Here is a 21,826-nt window from a genome sequence, read left to right on the forward strand (position 1 = left end):
GCCAATTGAAACGCATTGAAAACCCTTCAGTGCGTTCCAATGGGCTGAAAACTCACCGTCCAGCGAAGATCCTCCATTTTTGCTGCCTGTAAAGCAAGGGATCCATCCTAGAAAACAGCAGGGGGGGCATCTCAGTGGCCATTTTGAAACCCAACGATCAGCTGTTTTTAGATCATCGTAATGCGAAAATAGGTTCCCAAGGCATGGAACTGATCATCGTGAAGCGGATTTTTCCCATTTAAACCATTGTTTTGCTATTGGTTTTGTGATCGCAAAAACCTAATCATCAAGCGATTGCCTCGCTAAGCGAGGCAGTCATTAAGCGAGGCACCACTGTACTGTTAAAAAGACAGGATGTTGGTGAGCAGAGGCATGTAGACTGGGAGCTCCACTGAGCACCACCCCTGCCTAGTTCTCGGTTCCTTGAGTAATGTGAACCCTGCCTGTCTCCCACTATACACATGTTGGAGATGGGACTGGTATCGTTTGTATCATGGCCGCAGGGACCAGGAGCTTTCCTTGGTGCAGTTTGCTAACCTGAGCAGAGCTGCCAGTAAGCAGTATGTGTGTTGCTGCCGTGATAGGAAGGGGGGAGGTTTTAATTCATGGTTTTAATTGTTTTATGAATAATTTTATTGTGAGCCGCATAGTCTAGAAGGGCGGGATAAAAATCTAATAAATAAATAAAATAGTGCCACTATAAGGTCCATTGAGTGCAACTTGTCGGGGGCCCTTGAAATGTCTAATAGGCCCTGTGCAGCAGGATGGATAAAAATCAGTGATTTTTTAAAAAGTCAAATCTGAATTAAAATCATTATTTAAATTTTAAAAAATGATTTAAACTGCGTTGGGGAGAGGGTGGGTTTACTCTCATTTTAGAATCCAGTGTAGCTTGGTACCTACAATATATTTTTCACTGCTTTAGCAAGCTCTGTCAATTACTACTTAACTCTCTTATTTCAAATTTCTCTGGTTCCCCTGAGAGCTTAATCCGAATGATGTTAGCACATAAACAACCTGATTTGACTGAGCGGGTAGCTGAATGCCTTGCTATGGTAATAAACTAGGCTGACTGTTTCAAGGGGCCTTGACGTAACTTGACCATATTTATCTTATTGCAGAGGAAAGTGTAATCTTGATTGTACGGTTACTGTACTGGTTTTAATGCCAATAAAGGTTTTTGATTTGATTTTTTTAATATCTAGGAGAGAACATTTCGTTCAGATTGGAGTTCTCTTGTGAGATTGGGTGCAAAGTGCTGACCTCATGGCCACAACATTGGGAATTGTTGGGTTTTTTTTTAACTTTTTCTCCTATCCCCTTGCAAAGTCTGTGCCTTTTATGTCATCCTGTGTGCAAAAGAAAAGTTTGAAGAACTCAACAGCTTGCTCATTGCTCCCTGGCATTGTGATTGGTCCTAATAAAGATAATGACCAGCCATTTCTGGTAGATTTTTTTGAAAATCTGATAAACTAGCAGGCTTTTCCTTTTATGTGCAGTGACTGCTTAGTTTTGATGCTCCTGCTTTTTTGGTCAACCTTGTTGTCTTTCTATAATGTTAATTGCTGGTTGTTGCTGGCTTTAGTAACAAAAAGGATAGCTCTATCAATGTTCTGGAACCTCAAAGGCTAGCACTTTTATTATGGTGTGAGCTTTCAAGAGCTCTGCCTGACCTTACTATCTATATTGTAATTCCACCCCCACTGAGAGGTATTGTTGAAATTTTTGAATACCACCCCATACATCTGAGCATGTGAGTTACAATTTACAAAAATGTGGAAGCGTTAATCCTCAAAGTTTTGTTAATCCTCAATGTTCTATAGTGCTTGGTTATAGACTGTTTTGTTTCATATCAAAACTATCAACTTTTGGGGTAAGAATTAAAAATTGTAGATCGCTTTTGTTTTTCAGTACAACCCTGAATTCTACTAACCAGCAGTAGGTGCAAAAGAAGTAGCATTTGATCCAATCATGCTGAGCTCAATAATCTCAATATCAGGATCTTATTCTGGCGATTCTCTGTTTTCTCACCCCCCCCTCCAACAGAATAAGAGGAAGGGTGATTAACAATGGCTATTGTTAAACTATTAAGAATCGGAAATCCTTGCTGGTCTACAGTAGAAGACCCAGAGATCTAATATTCGTTCATTCAAAATATTTTTACCTGGTTGCCATAAATCAGAAGTGACTTTGATACCAAGAAAAGATGAAACTACTTTGCAGCATGCAGCAACAACACATGACAGTTACTGTGTGAAACATAAAGGGTGGAGAGGCAGAAGATTTATATTTTAGACAATTAAAGCAAAAGAAATCCATGCGAAATTCTGAATGGTTGGTAAGCTGAAGATCTGCCACTGAGAGTAGCATTTGTCAATAGACACTTTCTGTTTCCTCTTGAGTCTATTTATATGTTTAATGGCTGGAAAGGAAACCTGGCTATTTCTTCCTGTGATACTGTTGGACCAGATTATGAGCCAGTCAGGCAAGCACAGTTGTTGATGCTGGTTCTTGCCCGTATGTTGAATGGGTTTTGCATACCATCATAGAGTGGGTATAGAGAAGAAAAGAAGAGTGGGGAGACATTTGGAAACACTGGAAGAGGGTTTATTTAAATAACTATATAATGAAAAACTTTTGTTTAGATGATGTGTGAAACTGTTAAGATCTTTTATTGCTTGTAACACATACTGTTGTGCTAGTAGCTGATGGCAGACATTTGGAAATGTATTCCTTTTCATAACAGTTGTCCTCATAACATTTGTTTCTAATTTGCTCAGGTACAAAAACTGCTGTGTATGTGCCCAGTAGATATCCATGGGATCTTTCAGTTGGATGAACGCCGCAGAGATGCTGTGCTTGCTTTGGGAATTTTTCTAATTGAGTCTGACCTGCAGGTAAGAATTTCTGTCTTAAAAAAATACAGTGGTGCCTCGCATTACGAGCGCTCCGTTTTACGACAAAATTGCTTTATGTTGAAGGTTTTGCGATCGCAAAAGCGATCGCAAAATGATGTTTCCTATGGGGGAATTTCGCTTTGCGATGATTTTCGGCCAGCTGATTGGTGGTTTCAAAATGCCACAGGGTAAAAAACATGGCTCCCCACTCTTTTCTGGGACGGATTCCTCGCTGCACAGGCAGTGAAAATGGCCGCCCCTATGGAGGATCTTCACTGGACAGTGAGTTTTAAGCCCCTAGGAACGCATTAATTGGGTTTTAATACGTTTCTATGGGCTTTTTAATTTTGCATTACAACGTTTTCGTTCTACAGCGATTTTGCTGGAACGAATTAACGTCGTAATGCGAGGTACCGCTGTACATTTGGCAGGGTTTTAGGGCAGCTTAGAACATGCAAAAAAGCCAACATCCAGTAGGTTTGTAAATACATAACTAAGTTAAAAAGCAGAAGCCTTGGCAGCTAATGAAAGTTCATTAGTGAAGCCACTGCAGCTAATGGAAACTCATTAGTAAGGCACTGGTCTTGTGAGCAGTGCTTCACTGGCACTTCGTTAGTTTGGTTCAATTATCTGCCACAAGTTCTGTATTTTTGTTATGCAGACATGAAAAATCAACAGGATTCTGGCCAAAATTCCAATAAACTGAATCATATTAAAGCATTAGAGCACCATCAGATGAAAGATTAGCATAAAAGCACATTATGAGGGATCAGAAAGTTCAGAAAAGAAGGAAGTCTTTGCTTGGTCCTGGAATTAATGTTGGATAGGCTTTCCTGAAAATACCATTTCATGGCTGGGGTTCCAGCATAAAGTAGGCCCTTTCCCCTGGTAGGTTTTGGAGCACCTGAAGAAGAGCCTTCATGGACCTTCTTGATTTGGAGACCGGCAGAGAGGGAGAAGAGCAGCTGTCAAGGGGTCCCAATCCTGAACTGTGACATTATTCTCACAGGAGCCGCCAAATTGGCTCTCTAAGGGAGCTGCAGCACCTCTTTTGCTATTCCTATTTTGTCTCTCTTGCTCCACTTGGCTGTCTCGGAGGAAGAGCGAGGCCGTTCCATTGCTTCTGCTGGATTTGTCTCTTTCCTGCCACCACGTTCTCTCTCTTCCTCCCTCTGCGCTTAACAGGCCGAGTCAGATTTCTGCCGCTATAGACCCTTATGAACTTAGAGTTGGTACTACAGGTTATACATACACCCAGCTTGAGTGTATAGCTTTATACATTGTTGTTTGCTTTGCATCTGAATTATTTCTTGTGATTGAAACATTTTTCCTTTCCTTTCCAGCATAAAGATACTCTTGTTCCTTATCTTCTCCGACTGTTGAGGGGCATTCCCAAAGTGCAATGGATAGAAGAAAGCAATTCGAGGAAAAGCCGAGGTGATATTCTTTCTCTTCACATGTAGGCCTGAGTACATTTCTGTAGTTAAGATATATGATTTCTTGGAATAAAATATCGTTGCTGTTGGCTGGGTTTATTCCCTAATATGAATCAGAAAGTATGTTTTAGAATCCCAGAGCTAACATGGCAGTAGTCTAGAAAAGCTAATTTCACTGTCTCTACTAAAATAAAAATAAGATTGCAGCCTGTGCAGAGAAAGTATCATTAGTTTTGCTCTCTCACTCACTCACTCTCTGTGATATACAGTGGTGCCTCGCTTTACGATTGCCCTGCATTATGACAAAACTGCATTACGAAGATCTTTTTGTGATCGCAAAACGATGGGCTGAATAAGGTTTTTTCGCTTTGTGATGATCGGTTCCCTGCTTCGGGAACCGATTCTTCGCAAAACAATGATTTTCGGACAGCTGATTGGCGGTTTCAAAATGGCCGCTGGGTAAATAAAATGGCTCCCCGCTGTTTTCTGGGACGGATTCCTCGCTTCACAGGCACCGAAAATGGCCGCCCTATGGAGAATCTTTGCTGCATGGTGAGTTTCTAGCCCATTGGAACGCATTGAAGGGGTTTCAATGTGTTTCAGTGGGCTTTTTATTTTCGCATTACGATGTTTTTGTTCTACAGCTATTTCGCTGGAACGAATTAACGTAATGCGAGGCAGTACTGTAGGTTTGTTTGGGTGAATTCTAAAAGCAGGACTGGATTGCTCATAAACGAGTCATGCCAAACTAATTAGTAGTGTTTCTTTTTTTGGTAGACAACCTTGGTAGATCAGGGATATGTTTTGGATGTAGTTGTGATTATCCTGTCTTTTCATGGAAGCCAAAGTATGACTTCAGAGTAAGAGGCGTAGCACTTGAGGGCATTCCCCTCATCCAGGAACTGATTGACCTCCATGACGGCAGTAAACTTTACTTCATCTCGTGCCTCCAGGCATTAGATGTACTTCCAGATGTGTGGAGATAATTCTTCATAAAGACATCTCTTGCCACTGAGAGAATGTGAAGGTTGCTCAACTATGTGTAAATGGTGCTCTATTATCTGGCATAGTAAATTTTCCATGGAAGAAATCTCTGCAGTTGGTCTGTGCCTGTGTCATTAGGTTCGGGTTATAGTTTCTGAGCCAGATAGTTATTTCTCATTGGTAAGTGATTCTTAAACTACCGGGATTATTTCTAAAAGATTCTTACATCCTACTGATAAAAAGACAGACACGCTATATGACATTTGTGTGTGTATGTGATGGACTTAATTTTTGATGTCCCTCGTAATTTGTTAAACCATAATTTCTCTGTCACATCCAGACTGGGAAACCAGAACTTTGTGATGAACGTAGTGGGTTCATCTGTCAAGGGCTTTGACACTTACGACTCTGTGCGTGAGTTGGGGAGATGAGAAGAATTGGACCCGAGTCCCTTTCTTGCTCCTGTCAGTCCTGGGTTATTCGCTTAACATGTGTATGTAGTATAAGTAGAGAACTGAAATGAAACAGAATGGTTGATGTATGATCAGCAGCCTAATCATAATCCTGTTGTATTTGTTGCTGAACTTGCAGGTATGCTTCCAGTTCCAGAGAACTTCAGCTTCTGTTTGGTTACTTTATTGTCCGATGTTGCTTACAGGGATGCTACTCTGAGAGAACAGGTAAATGAGCAAAGGTAGCACGCACATACATGCCGGAGAGGCTGATTTGTTAAGATGCTTCTCTAAACATATATATTACCTGGTCATGAAAGCAGTTATAGACTGGAGTAATGTGCATATCACCAGTTATAAAAATAATCCTTAAAAACATTTCTAAAGCATTAAAAATATATTAAAATTCTTTTTAATCCGTCCAGATATTTGATTAATAGAGCCTCTGTGTCTTTTAGAAAGAAGCAGTTTAAACAACAACATCGGTGAACTTTGAAATAAGATAGATGAAGGATTGACCTCCTGTTGTCCCCCTTGCAATAGGATTAAGGGAATTAGTAGCATAAATACTTCTGAATATTTCCAGGCCTGTCATCTCTTGCTGCAGAAACAACAACGAGCACAGTGACATCATCCAAATAGCCAACAGATTTTATTTGGTGTCAGCTTTTGTGGCCTTTGCTCCGTATCTTCATCATGCATGAAGAAATGGTTTTCTTTCTAAATGTTTCCCACTTCACTACTCCTTGCAGATTTCCACAATCTCTCTTCTTGCATATTCCAGGTTATAGAGGCAATTTTACAAGTGATGCAGGTCCTGCTTGGAATGTGCCAGTCTCCTCTAGCCCAGGATAAAGGTATTGGATCTGCTGGTCTAGTACGTGCTGCTGCTTTTATTACAGCAAATGTAAAATTCAATTAGTTTTAATGGTATTCATTGTTGGCATCCTACAGTACAATATAGCACAAATCTTAGTACAGTGGTGCCTCGCTTAACGAGCGCACCGTATAATGACGAAATCGCATAGTGATGGGGTCTCAGCTATCGCAAATGCGATCGCATACCGATGGCCCCTATGGGCAAAACTCGCTTTGCGAAGATTGGTAAGCGTTTCGCTTACCGATCTTCGCAAAACGAAGTCCGATGATCAGCTGTTCGGCGGCTCCAGAATGGCCGCCGGAAGCCCCGAAATGGCCGCGCGCAGCGTTTTCGCGCCCTGCCCTTGCTTAATGAGGGCGCAAAAATGGCTGCCGGACCCGGGAAGCATCGCTGAACTGTGAGTTTTCGGCCCATTTGGAACTATGGGCTTTTCTGTCCCGTTCAGCGATGTTTCGCCATAGCGAAGGTTAATCCGGAACGGATTAACCTCGCTATGCGAGGCACCACTGTATACGAGTACAGTGCTGTTATACTATTATCCCTCCAAATGGTCACATAGTTAGTCAGAAGACTGACTAAACTGAGGTTGTCACTAAATCTTTGGACAACAAAAAAAGTCCGTAAGCACAACACTTTATTCCCAGAGTATTTCTGAATTTGAACCAGTCAGAAACGACAGAATTCATTTGCTCTTTGCCCTATTTTCTCCATTTTGCTCCGGTCTGGTATAATGAGAATAGCAGCCAGCATTTAAGTGCAAAAAACACTGATCATTTTAAAAAAGAGATCTGTGTTGCTTGTTTTCCTTTTTAGTACAGATACATGATTCAGTTCAGATATAAGATGAAGCTGTGACCATGATCCTAAGCAAAACATTTCTGCTGGTGTACTTTTAAGGTTGTGGCATCTCTTGATTTGATAGAGGCATCCAGACTAGTGAGGTTATTCTGGCATCTGCAAAGCCAGCTGGAAATTTCTGCTGCTCCTCCAGTCAGTGGCCATCTTTGCTCATAAGAGAGTGGAGCAGCAGCTAATTAAAAAACAAAAAACAAAAACCCACAGTTTAAAAAATTGCACAAAAGGCTGATTTTGAAACATAATACCACTATAAGAGCTTGGCCTGTGCTGTCATGCTGCGGTGAACCTTAAACTGGCATGTCCTTTTAATCTTCTCCACTTTAAGTGGTAAGAAAGAATTCAGAAAGCTCTGCTCCTAATTTTAAACACACCATAGTTCTCCGTTACATCTGCAACAGAACAGGAATTGAAACTTCAGTTTGATCCTGATTATTCTCTGAATGTCAGGTTTCAACAAACCACAGTTTCCTGGCTTCAGATGTAAAAGGGAAATGCAATTTGCTTAAAAGTTGAAGATGGTGGCCCTTCTGCAGCCACAAAAGAGGAGAAGAGGGGAGAGAAGTGTATGTGAGTCCAAAGCTCATCAAATGCTGGGAATCTGGTTTGGTTTTTTTTATTTCTGAACCAGGGCATAATGACAGGAGTGCTTTTAGAAAGTGGATGCAGCAATTGCCCCTGGGGAGGGGGGAAACACATCTTTAGAAGCTAAAAATTACTGTACAGTATCTTTGTTTTCCAGAATACTTATGCAAGTATGCTGTGCCATGCCTGCTTGGAATTTCACGAGCATTTGGACGTTATAGCAACTCTGAAGAATCTCTGCTGTCGAAGCTGTTCCCTAAAATTACTCCGTCTTCTCTCCGAGCCCCTAATGAGCTGGATGGTATTCGAAGACGGTCTTTTAATGACTTTAGGTCGATACTCCCAAACTCTCTACTCTCGGTCTGCCAAGAAGGGTCTTTAAAGAGGAAGACCAGCAGTGTATCCAGCATCACACAGGTTGGCTTGTTTTTAGAATAAAACAGATGTGTAACTGATGTCTACCGTGGGCAAGTTTTAAGCATCACGGCGATGCACCCATTACTGAATATCAGTGTCTTATCATGCATAGCTTTAGGGATCTGTTTGGAGAAGACCCTTAATTCAGTGTCAGAGCCCCTGCTTTGCCTGCAGGATGTTATAGCTTTAGCTCAGGGTATCCAGTTAAATCAGGGATCAAGCAGGAAATGAGAAAGGGCTGCTTTCCCACCCCCATTCTGGCAAGTGTATTGTGGATAGTGTATCTTACAATATTGTAATCTGTGGGACTTAATTTTAGGTGGTTAGTGGTCTTTTTTTCAGTCCTGTACTTTAGGGGTCGTTGATAATTAGATTCCATATTTGTCTGTCTGTGTATCAGTCATTTGCAAATGGTGGTAAAGGGTCTTTGGCCCTGCTACTCTGTTGAACACTGGAAAAAAAGAGAAAGGGATGAAAAAGGCATTTCTCTGCTATGACCCTTGAGACCCGCTGTCAAATCAAAGTAGCCAATAAAGGTAGATGGCAGGATGGGCTCCCATTGGGCAGCTCCCAGTACTGGTACCTTTCTCAGAAATAGGGGACGGTTTGATGGCCTTAGCAAGTGTGAAGCATTTAGAGAGCTGAGACATAAAGTGGAAATTATGAGAGAGGAAGAAGTCTGAGATTAGTGTTCTGAATTATTTGAGGGGTAAAGCAATGAATACAGCATTGACAGGGTGAAGATGATCGCAGTTTGCAATTACACTCCCCCCCCCCGGTGCAAAACAGCTTGACTGTATTTGGGTTATATTTAGATGTGTTTGTTATTTCAAAATAGGTCAAAGATTATTGTTTTACTTGTTCAAGTCTTAATATGGTTTCTTTCCTCAGTGCAAAGAGGCTTGACTTCAGGATGGATAAAAATCTTATTTTTTTTAAAATAAAATTTATTTAAATCATGAGTTAAATTTTTTAAAAATGATTTTATTTGTCAACCAAAAAAAATCCAATTCTTTTACATTTAAATGATGATTTAAATTGTAATTTGATTGAAATCAAATCTCCCTTCCTTGACTATATTTTTCTGTATTATGTTTCAGGTCAGTCCCGAACGTGGAATTCCGCCTCCCAGTTCTCCAGGAGGTACTGCAGTGCAATACTTTGAAGGTATAGTTTGGCTTTTTGGTGTTTACTAAGACATAGTAAAATCCTTCTGTACTTGAGGCTCATCCAGTTTTGAAGTGAATGGAGTCATGGCTGGAGTGCTCATTATGTTTAAAATGGCCCACTTAAATGGATATCTAGTATACATTTACCAAGGAATAAGCTCTGTTGAACAGTATGAGAATTATTTCTGAGTACATACAGGTGGATTTAGGATACACAACAGTGATCCCAAGCCTATGAGGTTGTAAGGAGCTTGTGCTGAAATCAGTGTAACTGCAAAATGTGTTCTTAGTGTTCATGGGCTGAGCAAAGGAAAGACTCTTAAAAAAATCTGTCATTCACTAGTTGCTTAGTTACAAAGAGCTTTATTGTTCTAGCCAAGCATAACTCAGAAGATTAATGAGAGTGAATTTAAGCAAGAATGATTTGGATTGTATGTAATGTATGTGCCATTAAGTCAGAACCGGTTTATAGTGACCCTATTAGGGCTTCCTGGTTAGGTGTCATTTTTGAGGTTTGGTTTTACCATTTCCCGGGACGTGGTGGCACTGCGGGTTAAACCGCAGAAGCCTCTGTGCTGCAAGGTCAGAATACCAGTTGTCGTAACATCGAATCCACGCAACGGAGTGAGCCCCCATCGCTTGTCCCAGCTCCTGCCAACCTAGCAGTTCGAAAGCATGTAAAAATGCAAGTAGATAAATAGGTACCACCACGGTGGGAAGGTCACGGCGTTCCGTGTCTAGTCGCGTTGGCCACGTGACCACGGAAATAATAATAACAACAACAACAACAACAACAACAACAACAACAACAAAACAACTATTATTATTATTATTATTATTATTATTATTATTATTATTATTATTATTATTATTATTATTATTATTATTATTATTATTATTATTATTATTATTATTGTCATTGTAAGTATATACACATACAACGAAATTCGGCAACATTTGATCTCTTTTGTTGTTCGTTTGTTTTTATGTGAACAGGGTCCTACCTTCCTGATGGGAGTGCAGTAGATCCTGAGTATTACTTCTCCACAATTAGTTCCAGCTTCTCCGTTTCTCCGCTCTTTAATGTTATTAGCAATAAAGAGTTTAGCATTCCACTAGATATGCTCCAGCAGCTGCTGAATATGGTAAGTCAAGTCATTTAGAAAATGCCTTTGCTGTGCTCCTGGAGTGCAGGAATGTGCTAGGCCTAAGTAAGCACCTAATTATATATTAATTATGGATAAATAGCCAAGGTTAGTTTTTGAGAAGGTTCGCTTTTTTAGACACCACCTTCCAGACTCCCCCTAAGCAGCACAAGGAGTGGCCAAATTAGCTGAAGATTCGGAAAGTTATACTCCAAAAAAACAGTTTTTTCCAAGTTTTATAAAAGTTGTCTAAATAGGACATATGGAATTTTTTGTACCAACTAAAAACAGTATTGCCAGACAGGGAACAGGAGCTGAAATGGCTCACGTTAAAAGCCTAACTAGTCTATTATGCTCATATGTAATCTTACCAAGCCATGAATCTGGTGGAGGATTTATGAACTTCCTTTGCTGCACAAGTTGGGATATCTTTCTGGTTTGGATTAGCCACTTGAGAAATATTTGGATTTTTAAAATTAATAGATATAACAGGTGGACTGATACAGTGCATTCAATCTGACTCTTTAAGATGATGCTGTTTTGCACTGCCTTTTTTGCGGGAGCTGAAAGTTGCAGCTACCATCTTCATACTGTTTCAAGGCTGATGTCATAATATAGTGACTGTGCTAATGTGGATTTTTTCTGTGTCTAACCTAAGAGCCCAATTCCATGTATATTTACGAGGAATTCTGTTTGGGTGTGTGTTCAGATGCTTTTTCTCAAAGAAGCTTATATAAGATTGGGTTCCTAATTGTGTTCTGTAGAAGTGCTGTCTGATTTCTGGTTTTTTGCATGTAGGTAAAACAGATTGTTGGAGATTCTGTTCTAAAAAACCTAGATGCGGTTGTTGCTGAGGTTATTGAGGTATGTTAACTTTTTATGACATTGTTTTTCAAAAATATTAACTTGCTACATTTTCTTGTGAATGGAAGGGACTTGGATCTAAAAACTATTCGTGTGTGCACTGGGAATATTAAGAAATATGTGCAAGAACTATTTCATTTGAAGCTCATCTGTTGCCGTAACAATGTGGAAATACTGTTTAAACCCTTTAAATTAAGCACACATGTTTTAGTGAATTCCATTTAATTCTCTTAGTGAAATCTGATCCGAAACTATTTTCTGCAATCCCTGTGTTAACATGCTTCTGTGTAAATAAGTAAGACATGCATATTTCATTGTCCCTGGTTGTTCTTTAATACCTAAAGCTTTTCCAGCGATGAGCCAGATTAGGCATCCTTCAGTCTCGAGAGACTACGGTAACGTGCTTTGTATTGGAGGACTTGGCACAGCGTCTAGTGTGGCTGAGAAGGCCAATTCAAGAGTGACAGATATGAGCCAGATATGGACAATTTCACTATAAAATTCAAATTTTATTCAAATTTTAGCCAAAGGCCATTGAAACATTGAATCAGTACACAAAACCAATGACAAATCAACAAAACAGCATCTTCATAACTTCATAACTATATATAAAAGTTCCAAAAACACTAGAATTTAAAATATACTCTCTCTCTCTCTCTCTCTCTCTCTCTCTCTCTCTCTCTCTCTCTCTCTCTCTCTCTCTCTCTCTCAATCTGTGTGTGTGTGTGTGTGTGTGTGTGTGTGTGTATATAGAGAGAGAGAGGTTTGTTAACTTTTTATGACATTATTTTATGACAATACGGGGCCTTTGCTAGCTTAAATGACCTTAAATCATTAAGCTAAATGACCTTAAATCACCATGCGCTACTCAATCCATTTGATTAGTCCAACCTTGCCTTAGCGTAATGGCTAGCTGGCCAAATCTGGCCACATCCAAGACCACTATCATTGTCCTAGGATTAACATTTTGTGGAAGGATATCAGTACAGTATTATTGAATTTTGCTATGTAGCCAGTTTCATGCATAATGATAATGATAAGCCAGGAATCCTAGCTTTGTAAATGAACTGCTCGCTAATACATACATCCTATCCTGTTATGTTTCTGTGGAAGCAAGTAAAGAAAGCAGGCACAAATCAATGAATATGTTACCAAAACCCAAGATTGTGAATCGTTATATCCAAAGAAGCTATGATAGGTAAGCCAAGAAGAAACTCTGGTTTAATTCAAGACTTGGTTACCAAACTATAATCCTTGGCTCAGATGGCAGGTGGCGCAGTTCTTGTCCAGAGTATTTATTTGTTCTTGTGAAAGGCAGGAGCAAAGTGAGCTACATGTGTTAGGATGATGCTCATTCACATTTCGTGCCAGGAATCTTAGCTTATTTTTATGTACCAAACAGCCAGCATGTCCTTGACCTTCATAGAACTAATTTTAGGTTTTCACAGGAATAAGGCATGTATAAAGAATTCAGCTGGACTTTTCTACCTAGTAAAACAACTACAGGGATGTGGTGGTGCTGCGGGTTAAACCACAGAAGCCTCTGTGCTGCAAGGTCAGAAGACCTGCAGTCGTAAGATTGAATCCACACGATGGAGTGAGCCCCGATCGCTTGTCCCAGCTCCTTAACAACCTATCAGTTCGAAAGCATGCAAATGCGAGTAAATAAATAGGTACCACCTTGGTGGGAAGGTAAATGGTGTTCCGTGTCTAGTCGTGCTGGCCACGTGACCACGGAAACTGTCTTCGGACAAAAATGCTTGCTCTATGGCTTGGAAATGGGGATGAGCACTACGCCCTAGAGCCGGACACGACTGGACTAAATGTCAAGGGGAACCTTTACCTTTACCTAAAACATCTTAAACTATCTCTAATTGCTTCTGAAATAATTTCTCAAAATACTGCCTCTTCCTTTTAAATGTGTTTTAGGCAAATCCTCATGAGAATATGTTCTACAAGATCTTCAGTGATCCTCTTTATGTCGCCCAATTCAAGATGCTGAGAGACACGTTGTACAATATGAAAGGTATGGTGTCTGAATGACGAAGCTTCCAGTTTCTAGGAGATAAGATTTTTGTGCTGAATGGTGTGGGCTAGCTCATATAAAATCAGAAACGACAGTTTCCTGCCACATAAAAAGGCCTGAAACTGTGAGGGGGAGAGGTTGGGTGCTTTTGTTTTCTGCTTTTATACAGAAGGCAGCTTCTCTCTGTGTCTGAACTTAGAAAACTAGGGTTTGTTTAAATTTGTTCATTAGAACAAATCAGGATAAAATTGTCGGCTTATTTTTCTGGCTTGTTCCGAAGCCACAGTTTAAATCAGCCAGTGTTCTCTAAATCAAGTTTCAAAGCAACGAAAACTTGCAATTTTCTTACAGTCAGTTTCTTTTAAAAACATGTAGTTCATCACTTTTTATCTTTACTCTCTCTTGCTCTCCCTCTCTGCGTTCAGATATATCCACTGTGAAAAGATTTTGTATTTTTTCTCTTTGCTTTTTCAGATCTCCCAAACTCATTTGTGAAGGAAATTCACGATTTTGTGCTGGAGCAATTCAACAGCAGCCAGGCAGAACTCCAGAAACTCCTTCACGATGTGGATCGATTGCACAACGAGCTTAACCCACTGAAGTTGCGCTGTCAGGCGAATGCAGCCTGTGTGGATCTCATGGTGTGGGCCGTGAAAGATGAGCAAGGTACCTTTGCTTGCATGCATATCTTCTTATTTTAGGATGCTTGTGATGGTTGTGCTTGCGGTTCTTTTGTAACACAACTAAAATGAGAAGAGCAGGTCCTAGCTTAATTCATCTCACCACACCCGGCCTATCAAGGGTCTGCCCCAACCTTCAGAAAACATATGATGTGGTTTTACATCGGACTGACTAGGAAAGTCCTGTTAATTTCAATGAAGCTTATTTCAGAACAAATGTGGTGCAGACATACGCACTAGAACCAGGACGAACATAAAGAGATGCCTTATAACCAGGTCACCTTTTTTCTCCATCTAGCCCCCAGATGGGGAATGTGTAACTGTTGAACTATTGTTGGACTACAATGCCAATTACCTCCACAGCTGGTTAACCGTGCTAAGACTCCTGCGGTGTACACTCCAAGAACCTCCAGGGCCCTATGTTTCCCTGTCCCATCAAACCCCGTACAGTGGAGTCTTGACTTGAGAACTTAATCCATATTGGAAGGCGGTTCTCAAGTCAAAAAGTCTAAGTCAAGTCTCCATTGACCTACAGTGCATTGAAAACCGATTAATCCCGTAACAGGCCATTTTTGTTCCATTTTGGTTTTTTTCTGGTCTGTAAGTCAAATCTCAGTCTGCAAGTCAAACCTAAATTTTGTGGCCAGAGAAGTCTGTAACTCAAAAAGTCTGTAAGTCAAGCCGTCTGTAAGTCAAGGGTCCACTGTATTGCTTCCTTTAACTAGCATACTCTCAGGAAAAGATCTCCTCCCTTCATCTTCATCTCATCTTAACTGGAGATCCCAGGAATTCAGCTGGCAGTGCCCCTCATGCAAAGCTTCTGCTTTGCCACTGAACTGCTATATAGTTACATGTGCACTGTTCTGAAATCTTATTTATATTTGTTAAAAAATTATGTGGTATTGGTTTGGTTGAAAAGGTATTGATTCTTAGGAGACTTATTGCTTAAATTAAGCTGGCACTGATGCTAACGTTATCAATATCAAGTGTATACAGGATGTATGTTTTGTCTTATCAAAGTGGCTGGCTGGTTCAGCAGGTTAAGCAGCTGGCTAAAAAGCTAGAGGTTGGGAGTTTGACTCCCTCCTGTGCCTGATGCGAATACAGCCAGCCTTTGTGGCCATGGAAAACTGCAGAGTCCCAGGACATCTTCCCCCCCCCCCAGAAGAACGGAAGGGTCAATCACTTCTGAATATTCTCTACCTAGAAAACTCTGAAAAGGGTCACCATAGATCAGAATTGACCTGACCGCACATAATTACTACTACTGTCCAAGTGAATTGGGCTTCATCAGTGACGGGACAAAAGATTGTGACTGTCATGTTGAGGACTTCTGAAATGCATAATTTGATCTACTTGATTACTCCAATCCAATGAAAGGAAGTAGTAAATAATTAATCACATTTGCCTAGATTTAACCACTGAAGTTATCATTTAAAAGCTAATGTTTCCTCCTGTTTAATGTCTAAGTCTGTTTCATTTTTAATACTTAACCTTTTTGCTTTTTTGTACACAAGGAGCAGAAAACTTGTGCATCAAATTATCGGAAAAGCTTCAGTCCAAGACCTCCAGCAAAGTGATCATCGCTCACCTGCCTCTTCTGATCTGCTGCTTGCAGGTTGGTTGAGTTGCATAACAGTCATGTCAAAGTTCCACAACTTCTGTTTCTGACATATATTAAGAGACACAGGGCTGCCCAAGCCCTCGCAGATGGATTAATTCAGTTATGACACTATGATGATTCTCTTTTGGAAGGTTATCTATTTTTTGGCTTAACCTGGCTCAACGCATCTGGGCTACCAAGTGTCTGATGAAGGCCACCCTTGCTTTGCTGGTTTGCAAGATTCCTCCCTGTGCCACTGGCCTTTCTGATTGGATATATGAGAGTCACCCAGGGTAATCCTGCCATTGTCTCTGATCAATGATCAGAGACAGCAACAGGATTCTTGCACTCCCCACAACAAGTTACTTGCCTTAAAGTTCGGACAGCTTGATGCATAGCAATACAGAGGAAATCCCCTGTGTTATCTCCAATCAGTGCTTCAAGTGCCAACATTTAACAGTATAAACCCCCTCATCACATGGCAGTTACCGCCTTTTAAATCCCCTGAAGAATCTGGCACAGCCTTTTCTTGTGTAGTAGGAATACACACCTGCCTTCCTGCTGTATAATATTGCTCACCTTTCTTTTTTCCCTTAGGGTCTAGGCCGCTTATGTGAGAGATTCCCGGTTGTGGTTCACTCTGTCACTCCCTCCTTGAGAGACTTCCTTGTGATCCCTTCTCCAGTCTTGGTGAAACTTTATAAGTATCATAACCAATACCATACAGGTATTACACTTTATTTCAAGGATCTCCTCTTGTGTAGTTGGCCAGCTTTGTTTTTATTGCATTGCTCTTCTCGTTGTGGCATTCAAACACAGGACAAGATTGTATTCCTTAATATTAGGTAAAGGTTCCCCTTGACATTTAGTCCAGTCATGTCCGACTCTAGGGGGTGGTGCTCATCCCCGTTTCCAAGCCATAGCGCCAGTGTTTGTCCATAGGCAGTTTCCGTGGTCACATGCCAGCGCGACTAGACACGGAACGCCGTGACCTTCCCACTGAGGTGGTACCTATTTATCTACTTGCATTTTTACATGCCTTAATATTAGCATTCTATTAAAAAACTAAAAGTTTGAGCAATTTTGGGATTATTTTTGATAAATGTTTTGTTAATTTGGTTTGCTTATTTTGACAGCTTTAAGCTGGTCTATTATGATTTAATTTATTGCATTTATATTCCGTTTTCTCCAAGGAACTCATGGTTCTTTTTTCCATTTTATCCTCACAACCCTGTAAAGTAGCTTTAGGCTGAGAGTGAACAGCTAGTCCAAAATGTTCCCACGAGTGGAGGCTTGACCTGGGGGCTCCCTTATCGTTGGATTCTTGTTTTGCACTGCTCTAAAATAGTGAGGGCGGTCTTCTTGTCCATAGTGGTTGTCCATGCTCTTAAAGCCACTGGTCTACAGAGCTATCAAAGACAGAGCAGAGCATTTCACCTCTACATTCCTCCTTGTCTCGTTTTTTTCTTCCCTCAGGGGGCAATGACATCAAAATCAGCATAACCACGGAGCATGCAGAGTCCACTGTAAGCGTGATGTCAGGCAAGAAGAGTCAGACCTCCATGTATGAGCAACTTCGAGACATCGCAATCGATAACATCTGCAGGTACAAACTTTCCTTAAGTAGACAGTGTTGTCTTCTAGGCGTTTGTTTAATTTATTTATTTCGTGCATGTGCATTCGGCTTTTCTCTCAGTCATGGGATTCCTGGGGGGGGGGGCTTATGATCTGATTAAAGAAACCAAAACCAGCTTAAGGTGAAATGCAGCAGTTAAACCGATTATCATATTCAAACAACAAGCAAATTGAAAGCAGGAAGAAAAAAATGGTATCGCACACTGCGGTAACTGATTCTTCCTCACTAGTCACTCACCTGTCAGAAGACTGCCTGAATAAAAAGATCTTTACCTGCCATGCATGTAGAGAAGCATGTTGCATTATCATATGTAACATGTGAACGGCAGGTTCGACAATGTAATTATGGTCTGTGAGAGTCGGGTGCAAACTAGGGGCTTGCCAATGGATGTCCATCTAGACGTAAGCATGGCTGTTAATGACACGTGCTACAATCCTTGGATCTTCTCCTGATCTCCCCCCATTTCTTCCAGGTGCTTGAAAGCTGGCCTGACCATAGACCCAGTCATTGTTGAAGCTTTTCTGGCCAGCTTGTCTAACCGTCTCTACATCTCACAGGAGAGTGACAAGTAAGTTAGTAGGGTGAGGGGGCCTTTTATTTTCCTTCAGGAAGGGCAGGTGGGGATGCCATTGCACCCTGTGGTTGTCTCAAAAGATACCAGGAAGATGAGCAGGAAGCTCTTATGTGTGTCTGCTACTGCCTTTGTGATTAACTGACTTTGATACACTGTATATAAAACATAAAGTGGTCACCAGAAATAACTTACTTAGGAAACTGATTAATATTAATATAGTCACACTGGGGTGGATCTTTGTCCCTGTGCTACTTCACAGAAGAATACTCTAGCACCATATAGCATAAATCAGCCCATGCCAAACAGGTGAATCTAGCTTTTAGTGAATCAATCCAGTATTGCCTACCCCCACTGAAAAAGTCTATTATCTGGCTGGCATTGCCCTTTTGGGAAGTACACCAAGAGATGCTAGCAAACAATGAGCGGAATAAGGTAACACAGCCCCAAATCTATTCACTTCATGGATGCCAGGCCCCTGGATGATGGCTAAGATAGAGGGAATTTTTTCTGCACATCTCTCAGGCTCTAAGAGGCCAGGCTGAACCAGTGGAGATTAAAACAACATGCTTTTCTGAATGGATGAATGGACTCTGAAACAAAGTATGAAGATTAAAGAACACTCAAGTAAAAGGAAGCTACTTGGATACAGGACAGATTTTCTGTGAATGTGGAGAAATTTATGTTTACCGTATTTTTCTGTGTATAAGACTACCCCCAAATTAGAAAATTTGATCCCCGCGGGGCTCAGGAAGGTGGATGAAATAGCCGTAAAAGGGCTGCATGATCGCACCCCTTTGATCCTGAAGCAGCCGTGAAAGGGCTTCAAGATCAAAGGGGTGCAATTGTTCAGCCTTTTCATGGCTGCGTTACCCGACAGGAGCCTTCCCTTCCTTTTTGCTAAGCCCCATGGCTTTGCAAAAGGCAGGGAAAGCAGCTGCCTTCCGTGTATAAAACGACCCTCAATTTTTTGTCTAATTATTTAAGGGAAAAGTGTTGTTTTATACACAGAAAAATACAGTATTCAATTTAGGCCCTACCACATGCACAATAGAATGACTAGAAAATGGCTGAGATAACGCTATTGAAGCGGCCCACTTCTGATAAAATAGCCTAATTATTTTAATTTGTTTGAATTTCATTGATATTTTATGTACATCTGTTTTTAATGGTTTTATTTAAAGGACAGGTTAGCTAGTCAGTCTATTTGTATTTATTTTTTTCTTGTATTTTTTTTTTTACACTGCCCAGAGAGTGTATTGCACTGAGGGGTGGTGTATAATTTATTTATTTATTTATTTATTGGACTTATATATCGCCCCATAGCGCTACAAGCACTCTCCAGGCGGTTTACAATTTTAATTATACAGGCTACACATTGCCCCCCCAGCAAGCTGGGTACTCATTTTACCAACCTCGGAAGGATGGAAGGCTGAGTCAACCTTGAGCCGGCTACCTGGGATTTGAACCCCAGGTCGTGAGCACAGTTTTAGCTGCAGTACAGCGTTTTAACCACTGCGCCACGGGGCTCGTATAAGTGGAAATGACAGACAGATAGACAACTCTTAAGTTGTGCAGTGCTCTAAGAAGAATAAAGAAAGAAAGAATCTACTTTATGAATCTTTTATATGGCCAGTGGTAAGAGGTCTGTAAGATGTGTGCATACAAGATGAATTTCCCTGTCAAGCTTTCCTCTGTTCTGTGTATTTAAACTGCCAGTAGAGGGCTGTAGTGTCTTTTTAAAAATAGCTTTCTTCTTTTTCTAAAAGCTATTCAGGTGATGATGTGTTGCGTGTCTTCCTGCTTTGAGATTAGATCAAACAAATACATTTTTCTCCTTTTGTGCAAAGAAGGAAATCATGCTTCTATGCATACTTAATTAATAAGCTGTTTCATAGTCAATTGATAGACAAAGCCTTCTTCATTTGGGTGAGATTCCACATTGCAAGTACTAGTTCAACACCTTTTACAGGTGTGCCTCTCCGAGAAGCAGCTGCCCCACCCTTTCCCCCCCTTTTTAAATGCTGATGCAATTGTATCCGTCCAGGGAAGCCCACCTCATTCCTGATCACACCATCCGTGCGCTGGGGCATATCGCGGTGGCGCTGAGGGACACCCCCAAAGTGATGGAGCCGATCCTTCAGATCCTGCAGCAGAAGTTCTGCCAGCCACCCTCGCCTCTGGATGTGCTCATCATTGACCAGCTGGGCTGCTTAGTCATTACAGGAAATGTAAGAATAGTGAACCAAATGGCTGGGAAGCGGCCGGTGGCAGCTGATGGGATCTGTTACGCTGGATGTACGATGTCTATCCCCATGGAAAGATTGCAAAACTTGTTTTATAAATGTAGCTGCTACATTTTGATTTGCAGGGATGGGGAACTGAGGAAACCAAGTTGCACCTGGGACTCAATTCAGGACTTGACTCCTTCCCCCCCCCCATGACTTGGACTCAAGTCATGACTCACCCACCCCTCCCTTTTTTATTTGGGAACAAAGCTTGTTTTTAATAGAGACTCAGGTTTGGGGACTTAGTACCAAAGAATCAGATTGGGGATTCAGACCTGCCACCATCCCTGTTAATTTATATAGATTTTTAGGGTCGTGTTTTGAACATGAATTGTACATGTACGCGCGGACCCCAGGCATCTTGCCCTGTTTTGGCAGGCATTGACCCCTGGTTACTTTTCAAAGTCTTCAACTCTTGATCTGGATAGACCCATGCATGGGGCAGAGGGCAGGAGATGGTGACAACCCAAAGAGAGCAGAAACCTGCGGGGCGAGGATGTGAAAAGAGGGCTGAACTAGATGCTGGGAAGGAAACTAGCAGTGCTGATATTGGGGGGGGGGGGGAGAGAGAAGTACTGAATTCGTCCCCTCAACCTCCGAGTCTCTCTCTACCGGAAGTGCTCCTGACAGTTTTCAATAGAACTTGGAAAAAGTGACATTTTGGATTGTAGCACCCAGATGCTCACACCCCAGCGTATTGTAAGCCCAGAGCTGGGAATTTGAGTTTGCACTGCTGTATCTAGCTGTCTCCTTGATGTTTGGCTACAGGCTGTACTAGATATGGGTGACTCCAAAGTGCAGCAGGACTTGTTCAGACAACCCACAGAGCTTCACTGAATCCTTGTGCCTCCAAGCATACTCCAACAACTACCCCAAGTCCCATCACTCAGTAAAAAGGGCACACTGTGCACCATAGGATCTTGCTGTTCCCTGGAGCAGCATGCTTTTTTTTAGACTTTGTTTATTGTATTATAGAATCCTTTTTGTTTTTATTAGTATTGATGCTTCTTAGATGCCTATTTGTATTCCATTCTAATTCAGTCTATTATTATCTCATTCAGCAATATATATACCAGGAAGTATGGAACCTGTTTCAACAGATCAGTGTCAAAGCGAGCTCAATTGTATACTCTGCAACTAAAGATTACAAGGATCATGGTTACAGGTAATTTTTTTTCTTGCTGTGATTTATTTTTCTGTTTAATTTTAGCCCTTTTCCTGATAAACGTCTTGTGCTCTTACCAAAGGTGCTAGCTTTGTAAAAAACAGCCGGTGACCTGGATTGCACAAAAGTTAATTTATTAGTTTCATATTGTGATATGCCAGATGTTTAGAATT

General features: G+C 41.1%; 1 protein-coding gene across 1 annotated transcript in view; it reads left to right on the forward strand.

Annotated features, from left to right (window-relative positions):
* PI4KA (phosphatidylinositol 4-kinase alpha) overlaps positions 1-21,826 on the forward strand; it is an 86,659-nt gene that overhangs the window by 3,983 nt on the left and 60,850 nt on the right. Inside the window, exons 2-17 of the mRNA XM_072983392.2 lie at positions 2,781-2,897; positions 4,241-4,334; positions 5,909-5,997; positions 6,554-6,626; positions 8,247-8,506; positions 9,607-9,673; positions 10,672-10,820; positions 11,619-11,684; positions 13,614-13,710; positions 14,185-14,376; positions 15,908-16,008; positions 16,591-16,720; positions 17,470-17,599; positions 18,102-18,197; positions 20,248-20,431; positions 21,550-21,653. Coding sequence (XP_072839493.1) covers positions 2,781-2,897; positions 4,241-4,334; positions 5,909-5,997; positions 6,554-6,626; positions 8,247-8,506; positions 9,607-9,673; positions 10,672-10,820; positions 11,619-11,684; positions 13,614-13,710; positions 14,185-14,376; positions 15,908-16,008; positions 16,591-16,720; positions 17,470-17,599; positions 18,102-18,197; positions 20,248-20,431; positions 21,550-21,653 — 1,949 coding nt within the window. The remainder of the gene's footprint in view (positions 1-2,780; positions 2,898-4,240; positions 4,335-5,908; positions 5,998-6,553; positions 6,627-8,246; positions 8,507-9,606; positions 9,674-10,671; positions 10,821-11,618; positions 11,685-13,613; positions 13,711-14,184; positions 14,377-15,907; positions 16,009-16,590; positions 16,721-17,469; positions 17,600-18,101; positions 18,198-20,247; positions 20,432-21,549; positions 21,654-21,826) is intronic.

This window comes from Pogona vitticeps, chromosome 14, assembly GCF_051106095.1.
Source record: "Pogona vitticeps strain Pit_001003342236 chromosome 14, PviZW2.1, whole genome shotgun sequence".
Classification (NCBI taxonomy): Eukaryota; Metazoa; Chordata; class Lepidosauria; order Squamata; family Agamidae; genus Pogona; species Pogona vitticeps.